Source organism: Egretta garzetta, unplaced genomic scaffold (genome assembly GCF_000687185.1).
Source record: "Egretta garzetta isolate BGI_Z169 unplaced genomic scaffold, ASM68718v1 scaffold314, whole genome shotgun sequence".
In the NCBI taxonomy this organism is placed as follows: domain Eukaryota; kingdom Metazoa; phylum Chordata; class Aves; order Pelecaniformes; family Ardeidae; genus Egretta; species Egretta garzetta.
The window spans coordinates 3901480-3927188 of NW_009259531.1; the positions used below are offsets into that span (position 1 = coordinate 3901480).

A 25709-nucleotide genomic window follows, 5' to 3' on the forward strand; every position below is an offset into this window, starting at 1 on the left:
CTATGGTAAGTCAAGAGTAGATTTTATTACACAAAGCAAAATCCTAGAAAAATCAACTGGTTATAATATCACCAGGTCAAAATAAGCAACCTAGGAATTTAGTGCTTCAACTTGCAGTTACACGTTACAATTCGAAATTTCCACATCTGCATTAGGAATCCACTGAAGATGAAAGAAAACTGTGCCTAAGAACATGATCTGAACAGTTCTTTGTTAGAAATGCCAGGAATTGAAGTCAGCTTTGAGTTCCTTGTGTGACTAAAGCTAAATCAGATCAACCAGACTTTCCCCATACACACTTCAACTCATATGAACTTCCTGAAGTAAAGTGGGCAACAGAACCATGTGCTGATGGCTTGCAATGGACTTACCCTACGAGACCTACCAGCACGGGGCCAGAGAGCTATTCCTCAGCTGTTCCAGTGCCACAGTACAAAAATATCCCTAAAATGTCACCTGCCATTTGTACAAAAATTACCATCCTATAGAACTAACCTGATCAGCTTGGCAAGATTATGTACAAAGACAAAACTAATTGTCACCTTCCAATACTAACAGAAATGACACTTGTACATAAGTAACCTGATCAGGGTAAGGTAAGGATTTTTAAAAGAGTTGTTCCAATGCTACAGTGGACGAGGACCTTCTCAGAGTATTCTTTACAGCGTACCTGTTTCCTCAAGAAGGGGAGGTTTAGATACTTTTGACTCAAACACCTTAATCTGATTCACACTGTGTCTTTCAACTGCACAAACATTAACTGAGAAAGGACTGAATAATGTTGCCAGGCACCGGGCAGATTTTGCCCTGCATAAGGGCTTCCTATTGTCACATTAATGTACTCTTTGCCTCTCTTGAAGAGATATTCCACAGAATTTTATCATCTATCTCGCCATTCATCCGTCAGTCACCCCCCTTACATCTCTGAACCCAGTAGCCAGCATCAAGTGGGTTTATCAGATGTGTGGGTATCTCAGAGGTGAAGGAGTTTCTAAGAGTTTGTCAGAACTGGCACCTGAGAAATGGAAAGAAGCCCAACCCCTTGCTCCTACGTGGGAGAAGCAAGTGGAGCACAGTTGTTATATGTTCTATGTGACAGCTTTCCAAGCAGTATCAAAGGAGGTGAGTTTTCAGCCTGCCCTTTGCACATCTCCCAACACCTGCTTCCTTGGCATAAGAATTCACCCCAGCTCAGCTCTTTCCCATCTTCTGCCCCCAGTGGCCCCTGCAGCTTTGCTCTACTGTTCATCATCTTCTCCCCCTCCCTCTTAAAGTGGCCTCTTACACATATCAAGTTACAAGCTCATTTCAGCCACAGAGGAAGAGAAATTGGGCATTAATTGTATAGTTATGAGACTACTGCAGAGCAGAGCAGCCTAGGAAATGCATAAGCGTCTGCCCGCAGACAAAACCCAAGCCACAGTATTACTAAGCATACCTCAGGCATCAAGAGTTTACTCTGTATTTTCTTACCCCGTGGAATAAAAAAATACTGGTATGAAAGAATGATCCACAAATACTACTTAAACCAGCTTGTTCACAGCAATAGTTAACACTTGACCCTTTTCTATAGCATCTTATAATCAGTAAGTGATACTAAACCAGTGCTGAAGTCTCAACAGAATGCAATCTGAAATAAGAAGGGTATTATGTTCAGTCTCAACAGCTACCAAATGAAAAAAAAATGAAACGCCCCATGCTGCATAAAGGAAATAAACCACAGACATTTTGAAGAATGCTGGTTTAGATCCACCAAGAAGGGACAGAAAAAATCTCAAAAACAGTCTCAATTTCAGTGATGCAGATCATGTTTCCGTTCACTCTAACCAGCTGCAGACACATAATTGATAAATATTGATCTGAGTCTGAAGGACACTATTTCCATTGTGCCAGCATGATGGGTTATCAAAGCACTTGGCTGCAGGGCTCAGGGACATTGATCGGTAATGACAGCTCTTGTGGTTGCTCTGTAGCATGAGGACAGACAGCAGCACAGAAATGAACTGCCTTATTAAAGATACATGAACTAAAATAGTTAATCTAATTTTTTCTGTCATGAGGAGACATTTTTATAGCACAGCGTCTACTAAGTGCTTTAATACAAGGCTTTATTTAGAAAAGATAAAAAGCAGCCCAATTTCTAACCTACTACATGGAGTAATGTCAATTTTATCTGATGTGTATCTAACACAGAATGCTAGTATCAAAAATATTTAATGGGAATGCTGAAGCAGGGTAAGCCTTGCACTGAAATTGTCCTGATCTTTATTTGCATTTTCCACAAACTCTGCAGCAATTATTCCAAGATTAGAAGGGGAACAGTCATGTAATGTGTTTTCCAGAGCTTGTGGAAATGTTCAGGTCTCTTTTGGTCTTGTCGCTGTAGAAAGCAGGTGCTGAGAACAAGGATCTCTGCAAGCTAAAGCACATCACTCTCCTGTTCTTTAAGCTGAAACTTTGGAAGAGAGACCTCTTTTTTTCAATACTGCCCCTTGGAGATTTGTCCCCTTCATCTGCACACAACTGCCTTGTCTCTTTTTTTGTGTGTCTGTGTTTTTTGTGGTTTGTTTTTGGTCTGGTTTTTTTCTTATTATTTGAAAGGATATGATTTAGCAGGCAGGGGGGTGCTAGGTCACAAAGGTATTCACTAAGAGACCTGTCTCACCTGCTCAGATAGAGAATTATATACTCACTTCCTGAAAGGACTGCTTTCTTCATTCAATTTTTGAATACCATATCTAGAGTCTGCTCACCCTCCTTGCTCTTGTCTATACGTTGCCAATACCAGTAAGTGACACATCAGAACAGGCAGCTTACCTTTTGTCACACTGGCCGGGTAGGTATTTGCTGAGTGCACCCAGCATAGCATTCAGCAACGAGTCAGTTAACAACGCTGGCACTTAAAAACAGAACCTGCTGTCATGCTGGGGTGGATATTCATGGTTCTGTACTAATGCTCAAATGGGAAGGATAAGGTAATAGCAGTGCATTGATTTATACTTCAAAGATGATTAAAAACAAGTGTAGAAGAACCCCATTTGCAGTTTCTGGATACCTTCAATCCATAGCATTCTACAGTTATTGCTTTTGAATTTCTTGTTTTTAATGGTTATCATTATTGGCCAAGTTAATACTCAACCTTCTTATACTCTACAAGATGTTTAAAATTTCATATTGCTTATGGCAAGAGAGCAAAAAGAAATTCAAACTACAGTTATGATATTGCAGCTGATGTAATTTATCCCAGAGACAGACATGCTAGGCGAAGATTCACTTAAGGAAACTGCAGTGTTTACACAGAAAATACTGAGGTATTAACACAGGATGATACTGTCACTTTTGGAATGGTTATCCAACCCATTCTATAAAAAAACATCTGAGAAGTCTGCAAACACACATTTCTGGGACATGGGAAAGCATAATTCAGGACAACTCGGGTATTAAGCTGTCCTGGTTTCAGCCGGGATAGAATTAATTTTCTTCCCAGTAGCTGGCATAGTGCTGTGATGAGAAGAAAATTGATAAAACCTGATGGTTTAGTTGTTGCTGAGCAGTGCTTACACCAGGCAAGGACTTTTCAGCTTCCCATGCTCTGCCAGGGGCACAAGAAGCTGGGAGGGGCCACAGCCAGGACAGCTGACCCCACTGGCCAAAGGCCTCTTCCAGACCACACAGGATCATGCCCAGTATATAAGCTGGGGTGAGTTGGCCAGGGGGCAGCGATCACTGCCCAGGGGAGGGCTGGGCATCGGTCAGCAGGCGGTCAGCAACTGCAGTGTGCATCACTTGTTGTGTATATTCTCTTACCATTATTATTATTATCATCATCGTTGTTGTTATTCTTTTCCTCTGCTGTTTTATTAAACTGTCTTTACCTCAACCAACGGGTTTTACTTTTTTTCCAATTCTCTCCCCCATACCACGGGGTGGGGCACAGTAGGGGAGAGGATTAAACCACAACATAAGCCCAAATTCTATTTTACCACAGAAGCACGGCTTTAATAAGGACAACAGTCCTTTTTTTATGGCAGAGAACAGTTTGAAAATATGCAAGTGTTTACATAAATCATACTTAGATGTAGAAGTATGAACACCAAAGCTTATGTGTTACTCTACCAGGGATTTAAAACAACTTCTCAGTTTCCTGTTATTTGCTCCTTTTTTACCTTATGAATCTATACTGCATTTGCTTTAACCAACTTTGTACCACAGACCCATCACCAAATTCTCCCAATTCTTTTTCCAACAGGACGTGACTAGCTTTCAGATCAGACTGCATCTTACCTTGGTATTCTGGTCAGACAATTAATAAGGAAATAAACAGCAAAAGTGATCTGATCACTTCCTCAAAATAATAATGTGCCTATTGTATCCCCCTCCATTCTATCTTTGTTAGGGTAACAATCAATCTGCTTTTGATAGGAAGAGGCTGAAAATTATTTTAGATTATGAGTAATACCATATTAACAGCTGATGCCCAACACTATTCCCATCAAAAGCATGCCAAAACAGAGATGCAGCTGACATTTCATATTAGTAATGCAAAGGTAAAAACTTTGGACAGACTCAGCAATTAGCATAACACCAAGTACCACACAGAATTAGTTCACAGTTAACATTTTTAAATTACTTTTTTGACGTTAAGCTTATAGTACCAGAACACAGTTACAGCACCCAGACGACCTTCACTCAGTCTTGTCATGTTGTCATATCAACCACAATATTACAGCACTTTACTGCATGTGGTCTCAGATAAAACTGAATTTTAAGCTTCACGTTGACTAAACAACTTTGTTAACCCCCATGTAAAACCCTGCAGAGTAAGGAACGGGAGCATGAGTAAGGGAGCTGGAATCTGGCCTGCAGCATAGGGTAACATGCATTCTCTTTGAGAACAATGTGCTGCTTTTCAACATTATCACTGCCATCTTTTTCTGAAATGGCTCAAACTTTGACAGGGCAGTACTAGAAAATCTGTAGAATTCAAGTGCTATCTTAGTTTTTGGAAAACTTTCCTTTGACAAAATTTGCAAGCAAACTGACAGGCCTGTAAGTGCCATAAAATGCAACGATACCACTTGAGGTTTAGCACTGAAAACACTTGCCTGACTGCCAGAGCACTAAGAAGAGCAGTTAGAACACAGCCCTCCTGATAGAAATCTAACTGCTAACAATCAAACCCCACCTTCTACCTAGTTATTACAAGGCCAGCCCAAATGGGCTAACCATCTAAACCCAGCTCCTTTGGGGCAGAATTCAGTTGCCTAAGTGCCTAACACCAGAATGACACTTGAGCTGCCCCAGGGTGTCCAATTTGACCTCCACCCACCATTCTAGAAGGGTGTTGTCTCCTGCAAGTCTGGTGTCATACCTACCAGGCTCGTAGAGATGTGTTAGATACTGCAGGGCAGCTAAAACAGCACTAGGAAAAAGCTGGGGGTTTTGGTGTTTATTCCATCCACCACTAAAAAGCCTATCCTCCTCATCTAAATCCATACCAAGTGTATGTAAGTGCACTGAGGTGCACAGTGCTTAACCACTACATCTGCCCCAATTCTTTGGTAACATCTGGTTACCTACAGAGTTCTGTGTTATTTCTTTGCAACACTGTCATGGCTCCTGACAGAGGTTAAGATAAAGCACAAAAGAGTCCAGCTCCCCAAAAATCACATAGGGAATAATCCCATTCATCAGCTGGCCACGGAGAGTATCTTTACTTACTTTTGATACTTTCTTCTTGGAGCCATCAGTACTTTCTGCTTCTTCATGTTCCTTAACACCTTGGGTAAGATTTGTGTAGTTGACCAACTTGCCAAGCAGAGATGACACTTTTGGTCGTATATCAAGTTCTTCCTGTGGAAGAAGACAACTAGTCAGCTTCTGCAATTCACAGCATTTAGGGAGAGTGGCTGGGGTCACACCTTCCTTGGCATGCCTGAGGCTGCCAGGGAACACACCAGGAAAATCATACAGAGAATGACAGAATATTTCATTGTGCCTGAACCACTGATGAGAGGATTTAATTTTCTGAAAGGAGGGGAAATCTGTCAGGAAATGGCTATGCCAGCAGGTCTGCACCCTTCTCCGTAAGTGCTGAAAAACATGAATTACAGCAATGAAAAAGAAGTCTGAGCCTTGGGACTGTAAGAAAGTAGGCATGTACTTTGCATGTACCTCTGTCAGCTTACATCAACAGATATACTTTTATTTGTCAACTTGACCTTTTTAAATCAGAGATTTAGCAACTAAACTCCAATCATTGTAGGCATGCACGCACTCTGATAATTTTATTACATTTTTCAAACTATGTAATCTAATTTCTGTGGATCTAGATAGAAATCCCAAAAGTCACATGTACAGAGGCCTCACACCTTCACATTCATCCCATTCAAGTTCTGTTTCTGAAAGTAAGCTCAAGGGGGAAAAAGAAAAAAAAAATCAGAACAAAAATCATTCACTTCCCCTTTCTCTTTGAAATTAAAACGTCTTACATGTCTAATTGCACAGTAAGTAATGCATGGTAAAGAGAAACAACTTTCTACAAAGGAAATAAAAACCGATTAAGAAAGATTTCACTGTCTGGAATTTAATCAGATCTTCACGTATCATCACAAACAGTTTCTGGGAGGATCAGCAGCATTATGCACTTTGTATCTGATGGCAGGAACTGACCCCACATGTCCCTTTTCTTATTCCTTCCATCTGACCTCATCTGCAGTTCACATCTTTAAAAACGATTCCTTCCAAGAAGAGGCTGAGGCAACACATGCTTCCTGTTCAGCTGAGCAGCATCGCCTTTGGGATGCTACCTGTTCCTCCTCCACTTTAGCACAACAGAAAGAGCCTGCAGCCCTGGTGTGGTACTCTGTTATTGCTTACGAAAAAGGCAGCTGTGTGACTAGCAGCAGCCATACCACAAGTGGCCAACTCTTCATGATCTGCAAGTGAGTTTATGCTGATGACATATTTACCATGCCTTGGAGGGAGGAGACACCACAGCTAGGAGCATGCTTTAAAGTCTTTTAGCTAAAGCACACTGCCTGCAAACATGGTTGTAGCATTTCCACAGTGAGTTCCCATCTAGCAGCAGATTAGTTATACTCGTCCAGGCTCTATGCCATGCAGCTGAACACTGCGGGCGCCAACCTGGCGGGGTGCAGACCCAGCTCAGGCTGCCCCACGCCGAGTTCCTAGAATGGGAAACACCAGGTACGTGTTGCCAGTATTGCTGTGAAGCTGTAATTCAGACACCCAGTTGGAAAGCAGCTGCAGAGCCACACAAAGACTCTCTGCACCACTCCCCAGCACCTGAGATGCTGAAAACATTTTTTCGAAACTTGATCTTAGCACACCATGATATATTTGCAGTCAGTGCAGTGCCAGTGAGGTGAGGATGTGAAGGAGGATTCTGCTGGACTTCGTGTGGCTCCAACTGGCCTCCCACATGAGGGTCTTGGTCTTCCTTACTTCCACATGGGAACAGTCATACCTCTGCCTCACAGACCCAAGTGGTCATAATATCTGAGCTTTTTCATCACACAGGGTATCTCTGCCTACTGGTACCTTGGACAACAGACATATGCCCACAAAAAAGCATGTGGGGGAGCAATCGGTATTACTGTTGTAATATAGGATACCCAGGCTAATTGAGTACCTGAATTTAGGCACTCTCCTACAGAATAACGTGGTCCTTTTTAACACAGTAAATCAGCCCATGCTCATTTTCCGCACTGATTAGCCCACAGTGCCACAGCTTCACTATTTAAATTATTCAGGTCACCTCCAGTACCATTATACTTTGCTACTTTGTAGACATGCACCTAAAACACACCAATGGCTCTTAGATTTGCCATGCAATGAGACTTAGGTACCAATGAACTGCTTGGACCTTTGCAATGATTTGTCTTCTGCTTAATATGATGTGCTCCTCTTGGAAGATCACAAATCACATTAGAAGTATGAAAACCAGTTAGAAATTACCTCAAACAAGGCCAGATTTCTGTCATTGTAATCGCCTCCCTTGCCAGCTTCTGTACTGTTCAGGAAAGGACTGTTCTCTTTATGGTTGCCATGACCTGCAAAGAAAAAAAGAAGTAGGTTTTGGTAAGAGCAGAAAGACAGACTTTGTAACCTTGCCAAAAACCACAGGGAATAAGCTTGGTCAGTTGAAACTGTTTCTTTTTAGTATCTAAAGTTATACAATGTTATCAATATCAGAGGTGTTACTCTCAAGGTAGTTATTCCTATTTCTACTCCTCCATTTTCATTAAAATAGAATAAAAAGTCACCTCAAAGTAAAATTTACAAGTAGGGTCACAGCTACAACGCTATCTGTGCCTTTATTCTTTAATGTTCCCTTTTATAACTATTTCTTATATAGAACAGCGACAAGTGAAAAGACAGTTCTCGTGCACTTAGAAGTCATCACTAATGCTAAGAGCAACTTTTGAGCAGTATGTCCAAACAGATTAGGTAGACTTAGTAAGACTGAGCAATTCAACCAAAACTCCCTTTTTTGTTGCTGTTGTTTGGTTTTTTGCTATGCCCACTAATCCTAGACATCAAATGTGCTCACTTCATGATGCCTTTACCCTTATTTTATTTTGAACATTTAGACTGTGCATTCTTCAGAATCCTCTTATGCTTTTAAATTAAAACCTAACATCAGGTACAGTAAAAGCAAAGCGAATGTGAATATATATGTAATATACAATGTTAAGAAAAAGATAACATGGAAGATCAGTAGAACATAAAATGAGCTCTGGAGGGAAAAAAAAACAAACAAAAAAAACCCCAAAAAGATTAAATTGATTCCAGTATTCAGAAGTTCTCGGACCTCTACATTCTGCTTGACAAACAAAAATTCCTTTCTTTTGCCTGTAACTCTTCACTCCCTGCTCTTTCAGCCAATACAAACTAAAGAGATTTCCAAGAGTATCTCCTTAAGAGAGGATCAATCCAAGGAATACTTTTTTTTTTCTATTTACAAAAAAGTAATCACTAAAGAATTCAAAAATGAAAGAAAAAACTGATTATCTTAAATGAAAATACTGCAAGTTAAAGAAGTATTATACACTGAATACATAAAAAGCAAGAGATTAAACAGCTGGATTTTTTGGTGCATATTTTCAGCAACTAAGGTAATCAATTCAACAGGGCTACACTAAATTATTTTAATATAATTGAAAGTACCTCTGCATTTTGAAATCTGAATCAACTTATAAAATGAACCTAACAGGCAAATAGAAGATTCCTCTCCTACGCATAGTGATGAGCATATACTGCACTGCTACAAAAGTAATTGCTATAAGCCAAAAAATTATGAGAAAGTTCCGTATTACTCTTACTGAGGGGAAGGGATGCATGGAAAGAAGCACAATTTGCTGGAAATTGCTCACAGGTGCTTTGAACAAAACTGTTGGAAAAACAATATTCACAAACAACAGAGGTCTTCTAAGCTTCTGGAAGTAAACACTTAGCTGGCCAAAAATATTTGTAGATAGCAGTCTGCTGTGTTTACGTGCCTATTGCTTTTCTTGCAGCTCTGACAAAGAATACCAAAACGTTAATTAGCAACTGCCTTGCTCAAGTGGGCTCAGCTTATTTGCTGACCCCACCTATGCATAAGGGATGTTCACATTGCTGTATATCATAGAAATTTTTGCATGACTAGAAAAGTATCAGTAAGCTTAGCAACACAGCATCAAAATAAAATGCTTATCAACTTCAACAAAGGTAAATATTTACTAAAAGTCTGCAAAAAATACTTGCTGTATTTGTTATGTCCATATTGGCAGAAGGAGTACACAAGATCAATTTTGTTGCAGTATGTATTGTAAGCTGTGCTGCAGTCCATTTTGTCCTGTTGTGGCTGAAGTACACTTGCGGTTTCTGCTGAGGAAATGGAGTTATCTGCCGTATAGGTTTTACTCATTAAATTGGACACAAGTGCAAACAATATTGACAACATCAACAGAATTACTGTCTACTTGATTCTTCAAGACTCCGGTCTGTGCAGTATCTTCTCATCATTACACTTACTGAATGCAGCAAGGTCATGAGTAACTTAATGTTTTGTTTTCTGATTTCCTATATACTAGCTCTGGTAACTGATTGTTCCAAAAATCAAACTGTTTTGTTTTGGGTTTTTTTGGTTTTTTTTTTTTAACCAAACACTGAGTGATTTTTAAATCAATTCTTTGCTGGTTTAGTTTTCTGTGTTCTTCCATCAGGAACCTTATCTTACAGATGCAGCTTACCACTGACTCAAAAAAATATGGAAATTCCTTTATCTGGAATGCTTACAGAAACTCTCACCCTTTTTATGTATAAAACCACACTGTTGTCAAGATAACTCTTATATTCAACTCAGATTTTTATAGAAGATGACAATTGTTATGCTCTTTCAAAATGCTAAGCCTCTCATTACCATCATCAGTATAATCTATCCTTAGTTAAGAAAGATTACTTCATATCACCTCTCTGAGCCTGACAAAGACCAGTGAATCTTCAAGTTAGCTGGCATTATTTTTCAGATGCATATTCGTTTTACCTCCAGCAAATTTTTCACAATTGGTCTCTTCAGAAGCTCACTTGCTCTCAAAAAGAGCTTCCAGCTCCTCTCTCATTGTCCGTTTGCATTTTCAAGCATCACCCAATTCCTTCCCAGGAGACTTTCCCTCCGAATTTGACTCTTTGGTGTGCTTGCTTTACGCATCTTCCTGCACACAGGAAGCCCAAACAAAGCAAACCGCAATAAAAAAAAAAATCAGTAGAACAACAGATTGGAAATGGAGTATTGTTTTTGCAATTGCTAGGGCCCATTTTTCTCTCAATGGAAAAGTTCAGATGATAGAGAAATACAGCTGGTGTTTTACCACATTCACAGCACTAGCTCTGTTATCCTGAAAGTGTATACAGATTACGAATTACTGCAGACAATGCAAAAATAAAAAAATGAACTTTCAAACTGCATGATTCTACTGACCCAGTGAAGTACCACATTAAACCCTCTCTCAAGCACTGAACACTTTCAACAGGAAGCAAAGGAGTGCGAGTTGATATTCAAGTTCTTTACAATGACATCCTATTTTAACTTCATCAATATGTAGAACTGGGTGCTGCAGAGATGTGTGCCAGTTCAAAAAGAATACTACATGGCGAAGTTAAATACAGCTATTTAAACGATAGCCAAAATCACCTTCACCACAGCTGCATGTTGGTGGCATGTCCTAAATCACAAAGTGTTCATCTCATTTCCTCTCTTTCCATATTCCATTTCCATTTGCGTGAGTAAAGCCTATAGCAGATGACCATTTCCTCAACAAGAATCACCAATGTACAAAACAGAACAGAAAGGACTGCAGCACAGTATAAGTACTGCAAATAAAAAAATGTGTCTAGTATATTCCATCTGCCAGTGAGCAATACCAGCAGCTTCAAAGAGACTTACTTGCATGGGAAGAGCTTGTTATCTCCATCAGTTTTGGAAGAGAGCGGAGGTGACCTCGGAAAGCTACTCCCTGGAATTCTTGCCCCAGCTTCACACGAGGACAGTTTACGTTCTGAAGCATGAAGTCTCCTGGGCAAGCACCATCTTGTGACATGCATGCAGTTTTCCGCATTCTTAATTATCAAGTCTTTAGTCTTGGACAGTAGCTATGTGGTGTTAGTTTTCATCATGCAAGATTGTTTTGCAAGGAACATTTCTTAAAGAGGGACCTATATACTCTGCAACAGAGAATAATTTATTTGCCTTAGTCCCTAACTAATTTTATTTTTTGAGGCAGGCAAGCTATATTCCAAGTAGGTTAATGTTTTCTCTTCACTTGTTTCATTGCTTCTCAGTCTTTTGTTATCTTTCAAGGCCTTTTATTTCTTAATGCTACCAGTTCTTGTGCAAACCAAATAATTCTATTTGCAGCCCCCCCTACAATTACACAGCTTACCTCGACATCTCCACCATAGTTCCCTGAACTTTTTAGAGCTCCCCTACTCTCTACAGACACAGGTCTGTAGAAAAAGGTTCGTCATCGTGTGGATCACACGAGTTCCATAAAACATCAAAGATGGTCCACGGAACAAAACCTAAAAACCCCTAAATGTGCATATTCCCATACATGCAAACACACAAGCCTAGGAGACAAAATAAAAGCAATAAATGGATGTCCAAACTTTTGCCTAACTTCTATCTCATTGCCAAGGAAAAGCACTGTGGCAAAAATGTAGCAGATATTCTACTGACTGGTTTTATTTTATTATTCTTGAAAAGGTTTATGCTGTCTTTATGTATATATATATAAAAAGAACACAGAGGACAGTGTTCACATTACTGCTTTCCTTCTGGAAGAGAATCAGGCCAGAGAGAGACAGTTTCACTGCTTGAGCAGGCCAAGTGCAAGTCTTCTGTGCAAGCCATTGTGTTTTCTTTAGTGACTGAGGGATCAAAACCAGAATTTAGAGAGAATTACAGACAAAACACATGTATGAAAGTAACTACAAGAAAGACGGATTAGCAAGGATAAATGAAAGCTGAACAATTAGGCACAGTGAGACTACCGTAAAGAAAGACCAGGAAGCTTCACAGTGGTAAAGTCCACTCAGCCAGACTACTAAAAGAATAATCATCCCTGTGAGAAGGTGGCAGGAGCAGTTGCATGACTTGACCTGCTGAGGTTTTATTCTCCTCTATTGTCAGTTTCTGAACTCCCTTAACAAAACCCACCCCTCCCCTACTTCATCATGTTCAGTTAACTAAGGGGAAAGTAGTACATCTGAAAACAACTTCAGATCTTTCCATTTGGACATGACTAACTCAGAGACGCTCACCTAGTTCTCATGGAGGTTCTATCTACCCGACAAGTTAAGGCATGCTGAGGGCACAGGCAGACATGGTCTGACTAGCTTTATTCTAGCCAGCACAGATAACAAGAGAAATGAAAAATAGAGTAATGCTAATTAAACTACAGTAAGGCCTAAAATATATAAAAAAAAAATATTCCCAAGAGGGCTGAACTTTGATAACAAGCTTACACCACTTTGCTCTTGCAGGCATATATCTGAGCTGATTAAATGCAAGTTGGTAGAGGCACATACACCATGCTCATAGGATCTCAACAGGAACGCCCAGACTCTCAGACATGCTTGGCTAGGCAGGCAAGCTGGACAAAGCTCCAGATACGGCTATGACCTGTGACGATGGCATGAAGAGCAGCTATAATCCTTCCTGCCGAAGTAACAAGAGCTAAAGCTTAACTGAGGGGCTAAATTTCTTCAAAGAATTTTAGCATGAATCAGAGTACAAATCTGAGTTAGAACCGAAATGCTAGGCTTGACAAAGAGAGAAACCCATTGGATCATTTACCTCTATATAACTGACAAACAGCAGATATTTGCCAGCTCAAAGAACAGCTCAACACTCCTCCCCTCAGTGTTAATTTCTGGAGCAGAATAAGAGCTAATATCTCACTTGTAATTGCACTATGCCTGTACAGACTCCTTTGGATACACCACAGCAAAAAAAGACTTTGTAATGAAATAGACTGTATAGCACCTAACACCACTTTTTTCTGTCATTCAGACACTATTTTACAAGCATCACTGGCCACAAAACCTGTGATAGCTAGGGACACAAAGTGAGCCATTTTCATACAGAGACAACATTATTTAATCTTAAGACTTTTTAATTTTAAAAGTATCATTCATATTTTTAATATTCCATCCACAACTAAACACTGGAATCTAAGATTAGAAATTACAGTTGATACCCCAGCAAGTGGTGTGGGCTTCTTTTAACCTAATTTCAGCTATCTAAACAGAAGGCAGTTATGTTCAACTAATCATGTAGGCTTGCTTTTTACTCAGAAAGAAATGGCTCAGTTAGCTGATGCTTGGAGTGCCTCTCCTGTACATGTAGCTTGGCATGCTGCAAATTATACTTTGGCATTTTGTTCTGTTTTTTCCTACAAAAGAACTGTTTTAACACAGTTCTTGAGAAAGCACTTTCCAGATGTTAACAACGATACTACTTTCCCAAGCACTTGTACGGCGAGATAAAACCTGTTCCCTCCCAAAGCCAGGCTATGGTCAGATAGCATTCTTCTCATCATCCACCAGCAGTAAAGTTTTGCAGAACTGAGTATTGTTGAAGAACAGAAAATGCTAAACAAGTTTCTTGGCCTTCCCTAGTAGTTCAAGAACCCTGGTATCTCTACATTTCAGCAGCAAAGCATTCAAGAGTGTTGTTGAAGTATATCAAGAGACTTGTCAGATTAAGGTAACCTAAGAAACAAGGAGATGACAATTTGATTTCAAATACATTCTGAATCTGCTTATATACTTTATTTATGTGGCTCCTCACATGTGGCTGGGCTAAACAAAAATCTTCTTCACTCTCAGAACTGTTATGAGACTTCTTTCTTGGTTCATTTGGGAGACTACAACAAATTACTCAATTTACAATTTTATTTATGCAGAGATCATTATCTATAAATTTCATAAACAGAAACCAGATATTGCTTCTTTTCTTACTCACTTCCCACTGCTCAGCAAAAATCCTAATCCAACATCAGTAGCACTCCAATGTAGAGATCTTATTTAAAAGTAGTAATTTAAAAAAGACAGCCTATTAGAAATGTTTGTTTCTCCATGGACCACACAAAGCTAGCCAGAAACACATGGCATTTCTAAAATGAAAACTCATTTATGGCAGCAGAGCACGCAGCTGACATCACAAATCTGATAATGAGGAATACTTACTTCCACTTTAGCTACAAAGTAGTCAATATAATCCAAAGCACTTTTTCCATGCAAAACCAGAAAGTTATGATTTAAGATTTAACTTGCAGGTTTTTCAAAACTGAAAATGAGAATTCTGTTATTTTGCAATAGCAAAAGATTGATAGTGACATTCCAAGCTCAGAAAAACAGTTCTCAAAATATTTCGAAAACTTTACTAAGTTCTTGGGGTTGGAGGTGGTGAGTGGGTGTTTTAGGTGGTGGTGGTGGGGTTATTAGGAGTACTATGTTTACATGAGAAATAGGAGAAACAGGAAATAAATATCATTGCATCTAGTTAGATAAAACTCATCCATACTACAAACTAGACATTGGTAATGAAGTAACTAACCAAAATCTGTTAATGCCAGTTCACTTAAGACCTTGGGCTACCAGGCCTTTTTTGCTGAAGGTGGCAAAAAGCACCAGCTGTAAATTCCAGGCTGACCCAGTATTTTATGAAAATAAAGGCCAAAGTTGCACTAGATAACAACCCATGCAACACTAAGGCTGTATGAGAGGAAAGAATAGCAGAATGAAAGGACAGATCTTTACCTGGATAGCTTTTAGGCAGCAAAGATATCCTCTGTACTTTAAACACAGCTCAAACTATCAGTTACACTGACAACGCTGAACTCTCACTTGCCAGACCCAGACATACGCTTCCATCAGAAACTGAAGCTTAAGGCCAAACTATTGCCATTTGTGGGTATTTTAACAATACAATGTGTTCATTCACCATTTTAAGACTAATACATAACATTTTTTACTTCACTGTTAAATTGACACTACCATTAAAGTCTTGAATTTCCTGAATTTTACCCAACAAGTAAAGGCATGCTTAAAATTCATTACGCACTACACTGCAGATACCATGTACGTATTTATAATCAGCAACAGCTTTGGCATCTACAAAAGTGACACAAACAAAGCACAGTTTTAACAAAAAGTAAACTAAAAAGCTCTATTGTTGATAATATATTAGTTCCTCTGAAACAGTTCAGAGTTCTGAAGACTGCATTTATTTGTGTTCTGCATGAAAGAAACAGCCAAAACTTTCCTGGACAACAACATATGCAACAGTTAGGCTGCACCAGAGTACAGAATCAAGTGTACAATTAAGCACAGATCTTTCATTTATCCTTAGATAAACACATGTGAAGTTACTATCAAACTTCTACTGTACTTTGCAAAACTAGATTAGAGAACAGAGTTACAAATTAACTTGACTGATACTACACAACTCAAAGGATTTTGCCATTTAATAATCCTATGTTTCAGAAAGTGCAATGACTTTATTCTTCAGTTAAGATACACAGAGTTTCAGAACACTGTAATCCTTTGGAGGTATTAATATCAACATGAAGTACTTACCCTTTAGCAATAGCTCTTTGCCATTTTCAGTAATTTGGTTTACCATTATTCTTCTTTCTGTTCTTAGTACATGCTTCAGTAAATGCCTTCTCTGTGAAGTCCTGAGGATCGGACAAGTTTAATAATATTGTATTCCCAAAAGAACTTTTTTCTACCTCCTCTGACAAAATGACTGCTGGCTGCAGTGTTGAATGGGACTGATCTCTTTCAGGAAGCAAAAGGGTTTCTTACAGAAAGCTAAGCCGACACTGATATAATCCTAGCATTATAATCCTTTCAACACTGAGAAAATACACAAATGTCAGGATCTTACTGAAAATGCTATTTGTGAAATGCAAACCCAGCCACATTTAAGAGGCACGTTGCCAGCTGTTTGCACACTTCGGGAAAGCGTGTGCCACAAATCTGCTGCTTGCTGAGTGTGGAATCAGACAGCGTTTTAAACCTACTAATGCCACAAAAAGTATAGCTCTGTGATGTTAGCCCTCCAGGCATTTCAGCTTTCAAGTGAAAACAGTGATGCATTTCTTTCCATCTTCAATACCTTTTAGTATGATTACCCATTAATGGATGAATCATATGCAGTATCACAAAAAAAAAAAGCATCAGCACGATGAAATGGAAGTTTACCTAAGATACATAAGTAAATACTAACTTAATGATTCTAAGCAGTTCATAATTACCAGAACCCATTGCATTCTGCTCATTCATAAGGAGGTCCTCTGGATACCAGCACACACCATGGTGAGACTTAGCTACGTTATACAGTAGGTGCAATCACCAAGAATGCCTATGTAATTAAGATGCCAAGTCACTTTTGAGAAACTGGATTTAGGAACTCACATCACTTAGGAGCTCTCATAATGTAACTTGTCATTGCCAGCTGAAAAAAACACTATAAAAACAACCTTTGTGCTTCACTGTAATCCACTTCAGAGGTTCTTTCATGTGTAACAACTCCAAATCATTTCTCATGACTATCCTCCCCGAAACTCCGTCCCTTCACATGCATGAAGGCACCTCAGATACAGCACACCCTGTATCAAAATACAGGGAGAAGCATTCTAGCATTTTCCCTGCCTCAGGAAAAGCCCCTTACCTTGCTGTAAAATGTTCTCACTTTCTGAGAGACATCAACATACATATGAGACCAGCATGTAGATTCCATGCGATATTCAATGCATCTTTCTCTCCGATACCAAATATGGAAAATCGTTTTCAGCCCTATACCTGTTCAGCTGACCAAGGGTGCGCAGTAAGAAACATAAGAGAGCAACAACAACAAAAAAATCTAAACTAAAAAAAAACAAAAACAAAACACCCAAACCCACAACACAAACCACAACTTCAGACATACCTGCTCCCTTCTCCAACTCAACATGTGCCACAGAAACAATTGTACAGGCACAAACCATGGAGTGAGAATGAACAGATGGCAACAGTGACCATCAAATCAATATTGCCATCAGCTTAAAAAGCTTCCTACAGGGAACAAATGGAAATAGGGGAGATATGAGCCAGGGTGCAAAATGTCTCCAGACATACACAAAATAACAGAAATAGGAGGTTTAATTACTTTGAAAATTTCGATCTATGTGCATTCTATGCATTTTGTACTATACAATGTACATTAACAGACATCTACTATCCATTCCTGGAAGACAGTAAAAAGACATCTGTAATCCGTTACAGCTTATTGTGAAGCCCTGAATGCTTTATTAAGTTTTCAATTAACTCATATATAGAAAGTGCTGAATATCAGATTTTTCTTACATTTGAGAAGTACTTTGTTCCATGTGAAAACAAAGTGTGTGAGAGATTTTTTTTTTTTAACTAAGGAAAATAGAGACGAGAAGGAAAAGAGAGAGAGAGAGACAGAGAAAGACAAAAAAGAGCTAAGCTTCCAAGGATGAAGAGCTGACCTTTCAGCGTGGAGTGCTACGAACAGCCAAAACTCACTGTAATTCTGGTCATAATACTTAAAGAAAGTACAAGTCAGCATGAGACTTCCCCAAGCAAAGGAAGTCAGTCCATCCCGCAGAATGTTTTAGAGGGTGGAGAGCGCTCTGACATTGCACATGATAAGCAACAAACCACACTGCTTGTAAAATACATATATTCAAACACATTTATAAAGAGCTCATAGCAAAATAGCGCAAAATATTTCACACTGTGCAACACACAGCACAGACCAAGACAAAGTCAGAGACCTAGAGAAGCCACAGTGATTCTTATCATCATTTTACAAAAAGTTCATCAGTTTGCAAGAGCATCAGAGCAAAATGAGTACAACACATCAGCTTACAGAAACTCTACAGGGAGCAACAGGCAACATTATATCACCTGTCTTCTGCTCCACCAGTCAGGAATTAAATCAAGCACATGCAACAGAATCTAAATCAGATTGATATAACAGTGAGCTTACTCCAGTTAAGCATATGTTTATCATACCCAGAATAGAGTATCTTAAAAGGGCAAAGGCACAATATTGCAATTAAATTATTCTCTGTGTGTTGCCTTGAGTTACAGCTTTAAAGCTCCCTGCATGTATGCTAAAAGACATCTTAACACAAGGCAGATAATCATCCCACTGTCTGGTTACATAGCATTTGGACTTACCAAACCCATCTCAACTATGCCTCCCTTCACGTGTGGCTGCGACGTCCCTGAAATTAATCCCTGACATTGCCACCATATTCTCTGGAACATACAGCCACATCAAAAGCAAATGCTTTGTGACTGCTTCAGCAAAGTAGCCAAGTTATAAATTATAGACAGTAGCCAAGATACAAGTTATATCCATGTGGGAATTGAATTTGGGTAGGGTTGGCAAGGGTTGGCTTGTGATGCCCTGAAAACAGCCGTGCCCTGGAAATCATGTCCCAGCACAGGGTACAGAACACAAATATGAATGAAGGGAAAGGAAGGGATCCTGTTGGGGGGAGATGGACAAATGGTATTGCTGCTTAACACTTCATATTGTAAAATCACAGACTGGACAGTGAAAACCTTAGCAGAAGAAAGCCAAAAATATTCGGGAGCAGTAGGTTCTTAAATCAGAGCTGCAAGGCTCTTAAAGAATCTCTAACTTCATCCGTTGCATCAGCTTGGGATACAAATATATACTATTGCAAGCAGTAGTAAAAGTGATGTCAGCTATATTATTTAGAAGTGAAGAAGTTATACTATTTAGAAGTGCCTTTAGAAGGACGACAAAACTCCTGAATGCAAAGGTAGAAGGCAGAGGAGGAACAGTAATGTGCTGTCCTCCATCAGAGACAGCAGCAGCTACACCGTCTTCTTGAATTACTCAGAGTCCTGACTCAGAGCTGACCTCCTACATGGAAATTCAGAGGTGGACTTTGCACGCAATAACTAAGCTCGGGGCTCCTCAGCTTGCAAGCAGAGACAGGGTCATAACACAAAGTAGCGTCGCTATAGATAATTTTATGAAAAAAAAATATACTCCAGGGCATAAAAATTGTGTTTTACTGCAGCAACTGGCAATTTAAAGGATGCAAGAGCAAGTCTCAACAAGTTAGCCCTCCTCAGGAGTTACTCTAACTCAGCAAATGGGTAGCTTCTGATGGCACATCATAATAATCCTTTTTTCCCTTTGACATGGAAGTGAAAGGCAAAATTTTGGATGGTCTAATCTGCTTCATGATAAGGAGTTATCTGTATGACTGAATGATGTTCTAGATTCCTCAGATAAACATAAGAAATTGCTGGCTACTGGTAGGAGATGAAAATGAAGGCCGGCAATTAGACTGTAGAAAAAAAAAAAAAAACACGCACATTCAGTTTTGTTCAGGCATAATTAGCTTGAACCCATACATAGCACAGCATGCCTCTGCCCTAAACACAGAGCTCTGCGTCATCTCTCCTCTCCCAGGATCTTGTTATACAATCTCTGGTACAGCTCCCTGCAAGCCAGCTTCCAACATCAGCTTACAGCTTTGATTCCAATTTTCAAAGTAATCGATGGATTACATCCTAATTATATTATAGACCACGTGTCAATCAATGAAAGAGTTGGGCTTCCAGGACAACACAGGTCACTTGGGTGGAGTGGGGAGAATGGGGAAAATTAAGCATTCTGGGTTCCACAGGATGGACCTGTGGGACAAACTTCCAGGCAAACCCAGAATCTTTGGAAATGCTGGTCCTGTGACCACCAATACAAAGGTGGGATGATGACTGTCCCCTTGCCAGTACCAGCAGCCACGCACATTCAGTTTTGTTCAGGCATAATTAGCTTGAACCCATACATAGCACAGCATGCCTCTGCCCTAAACACAGAGCTCTGCGTCATCTCTCCTCTCCCAGGATCTTGTTATACAATCTCTGGTACAGCTCCCTGCAAGCCAGCTTCCAACATCAGCTTACAGCTTTGATTCCAATTTTCAAAGTAATCGATGGATTACATCCTAATTATATTATAGACCACGTGTCAATCAATGAAAGAGTTGGGCTTCCAGGACAACGCAGGTCACTTGGGTGGAGTGGGGAGAATGGGGAAAATTAAGCATTCTGGGTTCCACAGGATGGACCTGTGGGACAAACTTCCAGGCAAACCCAGAATCTTTGGAAATGCTGGTCCTGTGACCACCAATACAAAGGTGGGATGATGACTGTCCCCTTGCCATACCAGCAGTCTCCTCCCTCACCCCTTGCCCCAGCTGCCCAGCCCAGCCTGGCACTGGCCTCTCCTGCTCAGCAAAATGCCATTTCATTTACATTTCCGACTAGTCTTAGGCTGCCTCCAGTCAGCAAAACATAGCTAACTTGCAAAAGCTGCCAAGTTATCAACCTTCCCCATTCATGCATAAGCTAATTGAGTCAAAGCTCTGTTTGGGCAATTAGTGCTTTCTTCTGTGCATCAAACTCCACCTCTCTGTCCTATAGAGCAGAATGAAAATCAAAAGATGATTAAGAAAAAATTCCACCAAGTACCTTTAATAGCAACAAAAATTTTGAAAAAAATGTATTCCCAGAACTGTTCTAACCTATACCTCTGTTGCTCAGACATGAATTAATACTGCTAGAAAGTAAACAGTCTTCTTTTCCAGGCCAAACCTAATACTTACCACAAAATCTAAAGCCCTATTACATGACCTATTAGGAAAAAATGCCACTCCTTCAACTCCAGTAACTTCTTTTTACAGTTCAGAAGCGACAGTTTGAGACTCAGGAAACTGTTTAAAATAAGAGACACTGAGGACAAATAGGCAATAGACAGCCTACAAAATACCCTCCAGATAGGTGTGCAGAGGATGGCAGAAGAAAGGGGACCTGTACCACACAACAGTACACAAAATGCTATCATATCCAAAATCCAGAGAAGCTTACCCTACATGCATAAGAGCTGTATTTTTCCCGGTCACATACACTTTTTATATTTGAAGACAGAACACATTAAATGCATATCAAAAATCTGATTTTGCTAAAAGACTAATATTTCTGGTGTAAGATATTTCATTATTTTTCTTGCTTATAAAGAAGATACTGTTTGCCTAGCATTCACTGCAACAGTCACTGTGAAAGATGCACAGTTCTTCACACATGACAAAATCCAAGTATACTGAAAGAAACCATCCAAAGCAGCTCAACTGAAAGAACAAGAACAGTACTGCTCATTGCTAAGGGATCACTTGGCATCATTTAAACAGATGCCTATTGAAAACTGATAATTAAGAAAGAGGTTTTACTAAATCAAACAACAAAAAATACTGAAACTTTCTTATCCGTGAGAATAAAAATCAGCTCAGTACAATTAAGAGATTAAAAATTTCCAATTCAAAGGTTACTGAAGACAATGGAAACATCCCTAAAATGTAATTCCAGTAGGCTTTATACCATGTCTTAAAATGGTGCATTTTTTTCTCCGTAGTTCAGGTCACAAATCAAAGTATTTAAAGAAAAACCTTGAACCGACAGGTTGAAGACAAATCCTTTGATTAAATAAAAGTTGCTCCCACATAGTGGAGACAATAGCAATTTTTCTGTAATAGAAATCAGTCCGCACATTAAATCATTTTTTACATCATAGTGAAAAACAGGTGTAAATCCTCAACTTGGTCTTGGACAGGGAAACTCACCTAATGCACCTTTTCTTTCCCTGTGGCACTGGGTGTTCCCCATTCTGTTACATGCACTTAAAAAGAAAGCAGTGATCACCGAGTTTGATCTCAAGGTTGTTGCTGTTCTTTAACTTCAGCAAACAGCATTTATTATGTTTGGCTACATTTCCTAGTCAATGAGGCTGCAAAGCACCTTAATCTCCATTCTACACAGAACCTTAGAGCAAAAGGCAAACTTAAACTTTACATCGAAGACCATGCAAAAATGTATTCTTTAATTTCGCTGCAGTAGGGACAAGAAAGGAAATGTCACTATAAACACTGAAGGAATTTGCAAGTGGAAATTGAATAACACACACCGAGATCAATTTCATACATGAGAGGGGGATGCACTACAAACACAACATAAGAAACCCCCAAATTTATTTGACTTTCTTTTAAAAAGCGCAGAGATTGAATAAGATACAGCTTCAGCATGTAAAAAAATCCCCAAACTTAGTCTCAACTCAAGTCTGAAATGGGCGCTTAGCAAATCAAAGGAGCAGCGTTTGCACATAGAATTAGATGGAAAATCCATGTCTTTTCATGTGCAATTGCTTAGCCTTCTAATACAGGTGTTCTCCAAAACACAAAAAATCAGCAGCTGCAAAAGAGGGTTGTTTGGGGGTTTTTTCATCTTCTCTTATTTTTTTGCAACAGACCAACCCACACATACACAGTTACAGGAGCTGCTTTCAAGACACATACACATATCACAAAGTTCCTTCCCAAAGCTTTTCCAAATAACTGAAATGCCAGAGAAACCACAAAAAAGCCCACCTTTTTCTATATTTAGCTAAGTCGCCTGGCTGCCAGCAGTTGGCACCAAGATCCCCTTGGTACTGGACAGCTGCAGCCTCTCCAGCCCTCTCAATCACCGCACAAATTAGAAGAGGTATGAGAGACATGCTTAGCAAAAGTTAACAGCCTATGCAGTAACATGAACCTGTTTCTTTTCATTGACAAGCATTTTCATAGATTAATTGAGCCTTACAAAATTGCAAAGAAAGCTGAGGTATCCACCATGGACTTCACTAAAACGAGCTTCTCTGAGAAATTCCTTCGCTTACAGGCTACAGAGAAAGTGTATACCACCTCCTTCACCTACCCAAGCGTTATGAACAGCTAATCATGTCACAAAGCACTTCTCCACTCTCATTTTTCACATACCACACTCTTATCTTTCCTTATCTGAAGCAAGAGTCCACTTATCTATGCACCTGTACTGCTGAAAAAAGTATTTTGGTGTTAGGCACTGCTATCAGCACTGTGCTGATTGCACAAACAGGAAAAAAAAAAAAAACAAACCAAAAACCAAACCACCCAAACAGGACTTCACAAGGATGCCCCTGCTGCTAAGACCCCCTTCAGGATCCACATTTCAAATTATAACCGTTGCTGTGTATCCTACAACTATCTCACAAGTATCCTTTATGGAACAGGAACAAATATTGACATATTTAGCACTTATAGGACACCTTTAGTATCTCCAAATTTACACATTAAACTTTACAGAGAGGGAAAACAGATGTCAAGCTTGTCAGAACACAAAAAAAAATGCTTCCTCATCAAAATGCAACTCCATTGAAGAAGTTGCTGTCTTCTCAGCAAGGCAGAAGTAAACGAATCACCGGAAGAGGCAGTTCACTGACATCCGTGTATTTCTACTCTCAGGTTACTTTCTTTCCTCCCAAACAATTCAGAGCTTCTACCTCAACTCTTCCCCAGGCTCCCTCCTCCATGACTTCCTTCTACAGTTTTGAGGCAACGTGAAAAATGCTGAAGATGCATGTGCTACAGAGGTTATGCAAAATTACCCTGTTATGTCTACTGTAACAGCACCCTTTACCCTCATGTCTGCTCACAGAAGTTCTTGAATTCAAGATAACCTAAAATATATTTGGACACATGTTTCTGTCACTCCTATTTAGCTGTAGTATCTAATTCATTACATGACTAATTTTATCTTATCTCTGGACTTTGCCAAAACACCTACATATAAGAATTAAGCGCTCTGTAAAGGAATTTTTGAATGATTTATGCATCCCCATTGAAAGTATTTTCAGACATATTTTATGTGAGCTTTATTTCAAGTCTTGCAAAAGACTTATAACCTTTACTAGCAAGTTACCACATATTAAAAAGCAGTCAACTAGGAAGAAGCTTAAAGTAAAAGCACACTGCTATCACACCAGAACTTTCTTTATCCATCTTCTTGAAAACAGGTTATTGCAAATGACCAGCATAATCTGTTGCTGCACAAGGGCACTGTACATACTGATGCAGACTGTAAGCATGAGGAAAAGGTCTCAAGTCTAGTCAGAAACCTCCAGGCTGAAAGGAAGCCATGTGATAACTGGAACATAAGCAGAGCAATTCATTGGCAAAAACCAAGGGTGGCAGCTGACCAAAGCTGGTTAGTGACACCAAGCTGATTAGTGTCTCATTTCCACAAACAAGTCACAGAAAGATAAATAACTTCCCACAGGACCCATGACATTGCCGTGCTTTGGTTAACAGGGTGCACAATCACTGTGGAGCCGAGATTCCTATTGAAGCAAAGCTAATTTGTCTTTTTTAACCACTATTCAGGCCCTACCATCCCTCTTCTTACCCTGTGTACCCAACCTAACACATTGGCATTATTTCAAAGACTGAAGAGGTGCCAAATTCACATTTCTCATCCTTGCCGATCCATAAAGCAGGGCTCACATGTTTATCAGAGGATCACAGGGTAATTCTTTGTACTTCTTTTTCTAAATGGAAGATGTCAAAACCTATTACAAGCAGTGGCAGTCGATGGAACCTGCTTAGAAAAAAAAAAAAAAGGCTGATTTTATTCACAAGCAAGCACTGGAGCTATCTGGGAAGGCTAAATTATTGCACACTGACTAATGTGTTCTTACGGAAATGGTTGACAAGAAATTCTGTTGCAGAATGGCTTCATGTCTGTAGCATTTAGATGACACCATTATCACTTGATGTCCTAAATAAAGCAAAATTCAGAAAAAACATTCCAAAACAAGGCCATGACAAATAAAGGTTGGAGTGAAAAAATCAGAGTGAAGTAAGAATCTGTCAGAATCATAAGCAACAGCCTAAGAGATTGTGCAAGGAGTATTGGACAATAAAGCCACTACTTTGCACGCTGTTACAAACCAGGGTTACGTTACCATGACCATACTCCTGAAGGGCCGTATCATTACTGAGTCACTTTAACTCACTTCTGATCAAACCAAGCAATCCAACGAAACCTTTAAATAACGTTCTGAATAGCAAGCTGATAAAATAAAATAAAATCTTCCCTGGAGAAGATTCATCAGAACAACTGCAACCCGTTCCTCATATGGACTATGGTGGCGCTACGTGATTGCGTGGAAAGACTGGAGAATTGGCATTGCTCAGGCAGCTCTGTGTGCATTCATGCAGTGCCAATAT

The 25709-nt window shown here is 39.6% G+C and overlaps 1 protein-coding gene across 1 annotated transcript in view; it reads right to left on the reverse strand.

The window, feature by feature from the left end:
• The window catches only part of SLC12A4 (solute carrier family 12 member 4), a 43379-nt gene extending 23012 nt beyond the window's left edge, over positions 1–20367 (reverse strand). The window contains exons 1-3 of the mRNA XM_035893164.1: positions 11453–20367; positions 7981–8075; positions 5722–5853 (exon numbers count right to left, since the gene is read on the reverse strand). Of these exons, the coding sequence (XP_035749057.1) occupies positions 5722–5853; positions 7981–8075; positions 11453–11624 (399 nt within the window). The 5' untranslated portion in view covers positions 11625–20367. The remainder of the gene's footprint in view (positions 1–5721; positions 5854–7980; positions 8076–11452) is intronic.
• Positions 20368–25709: the final 5342 nt, after the last annotated feature.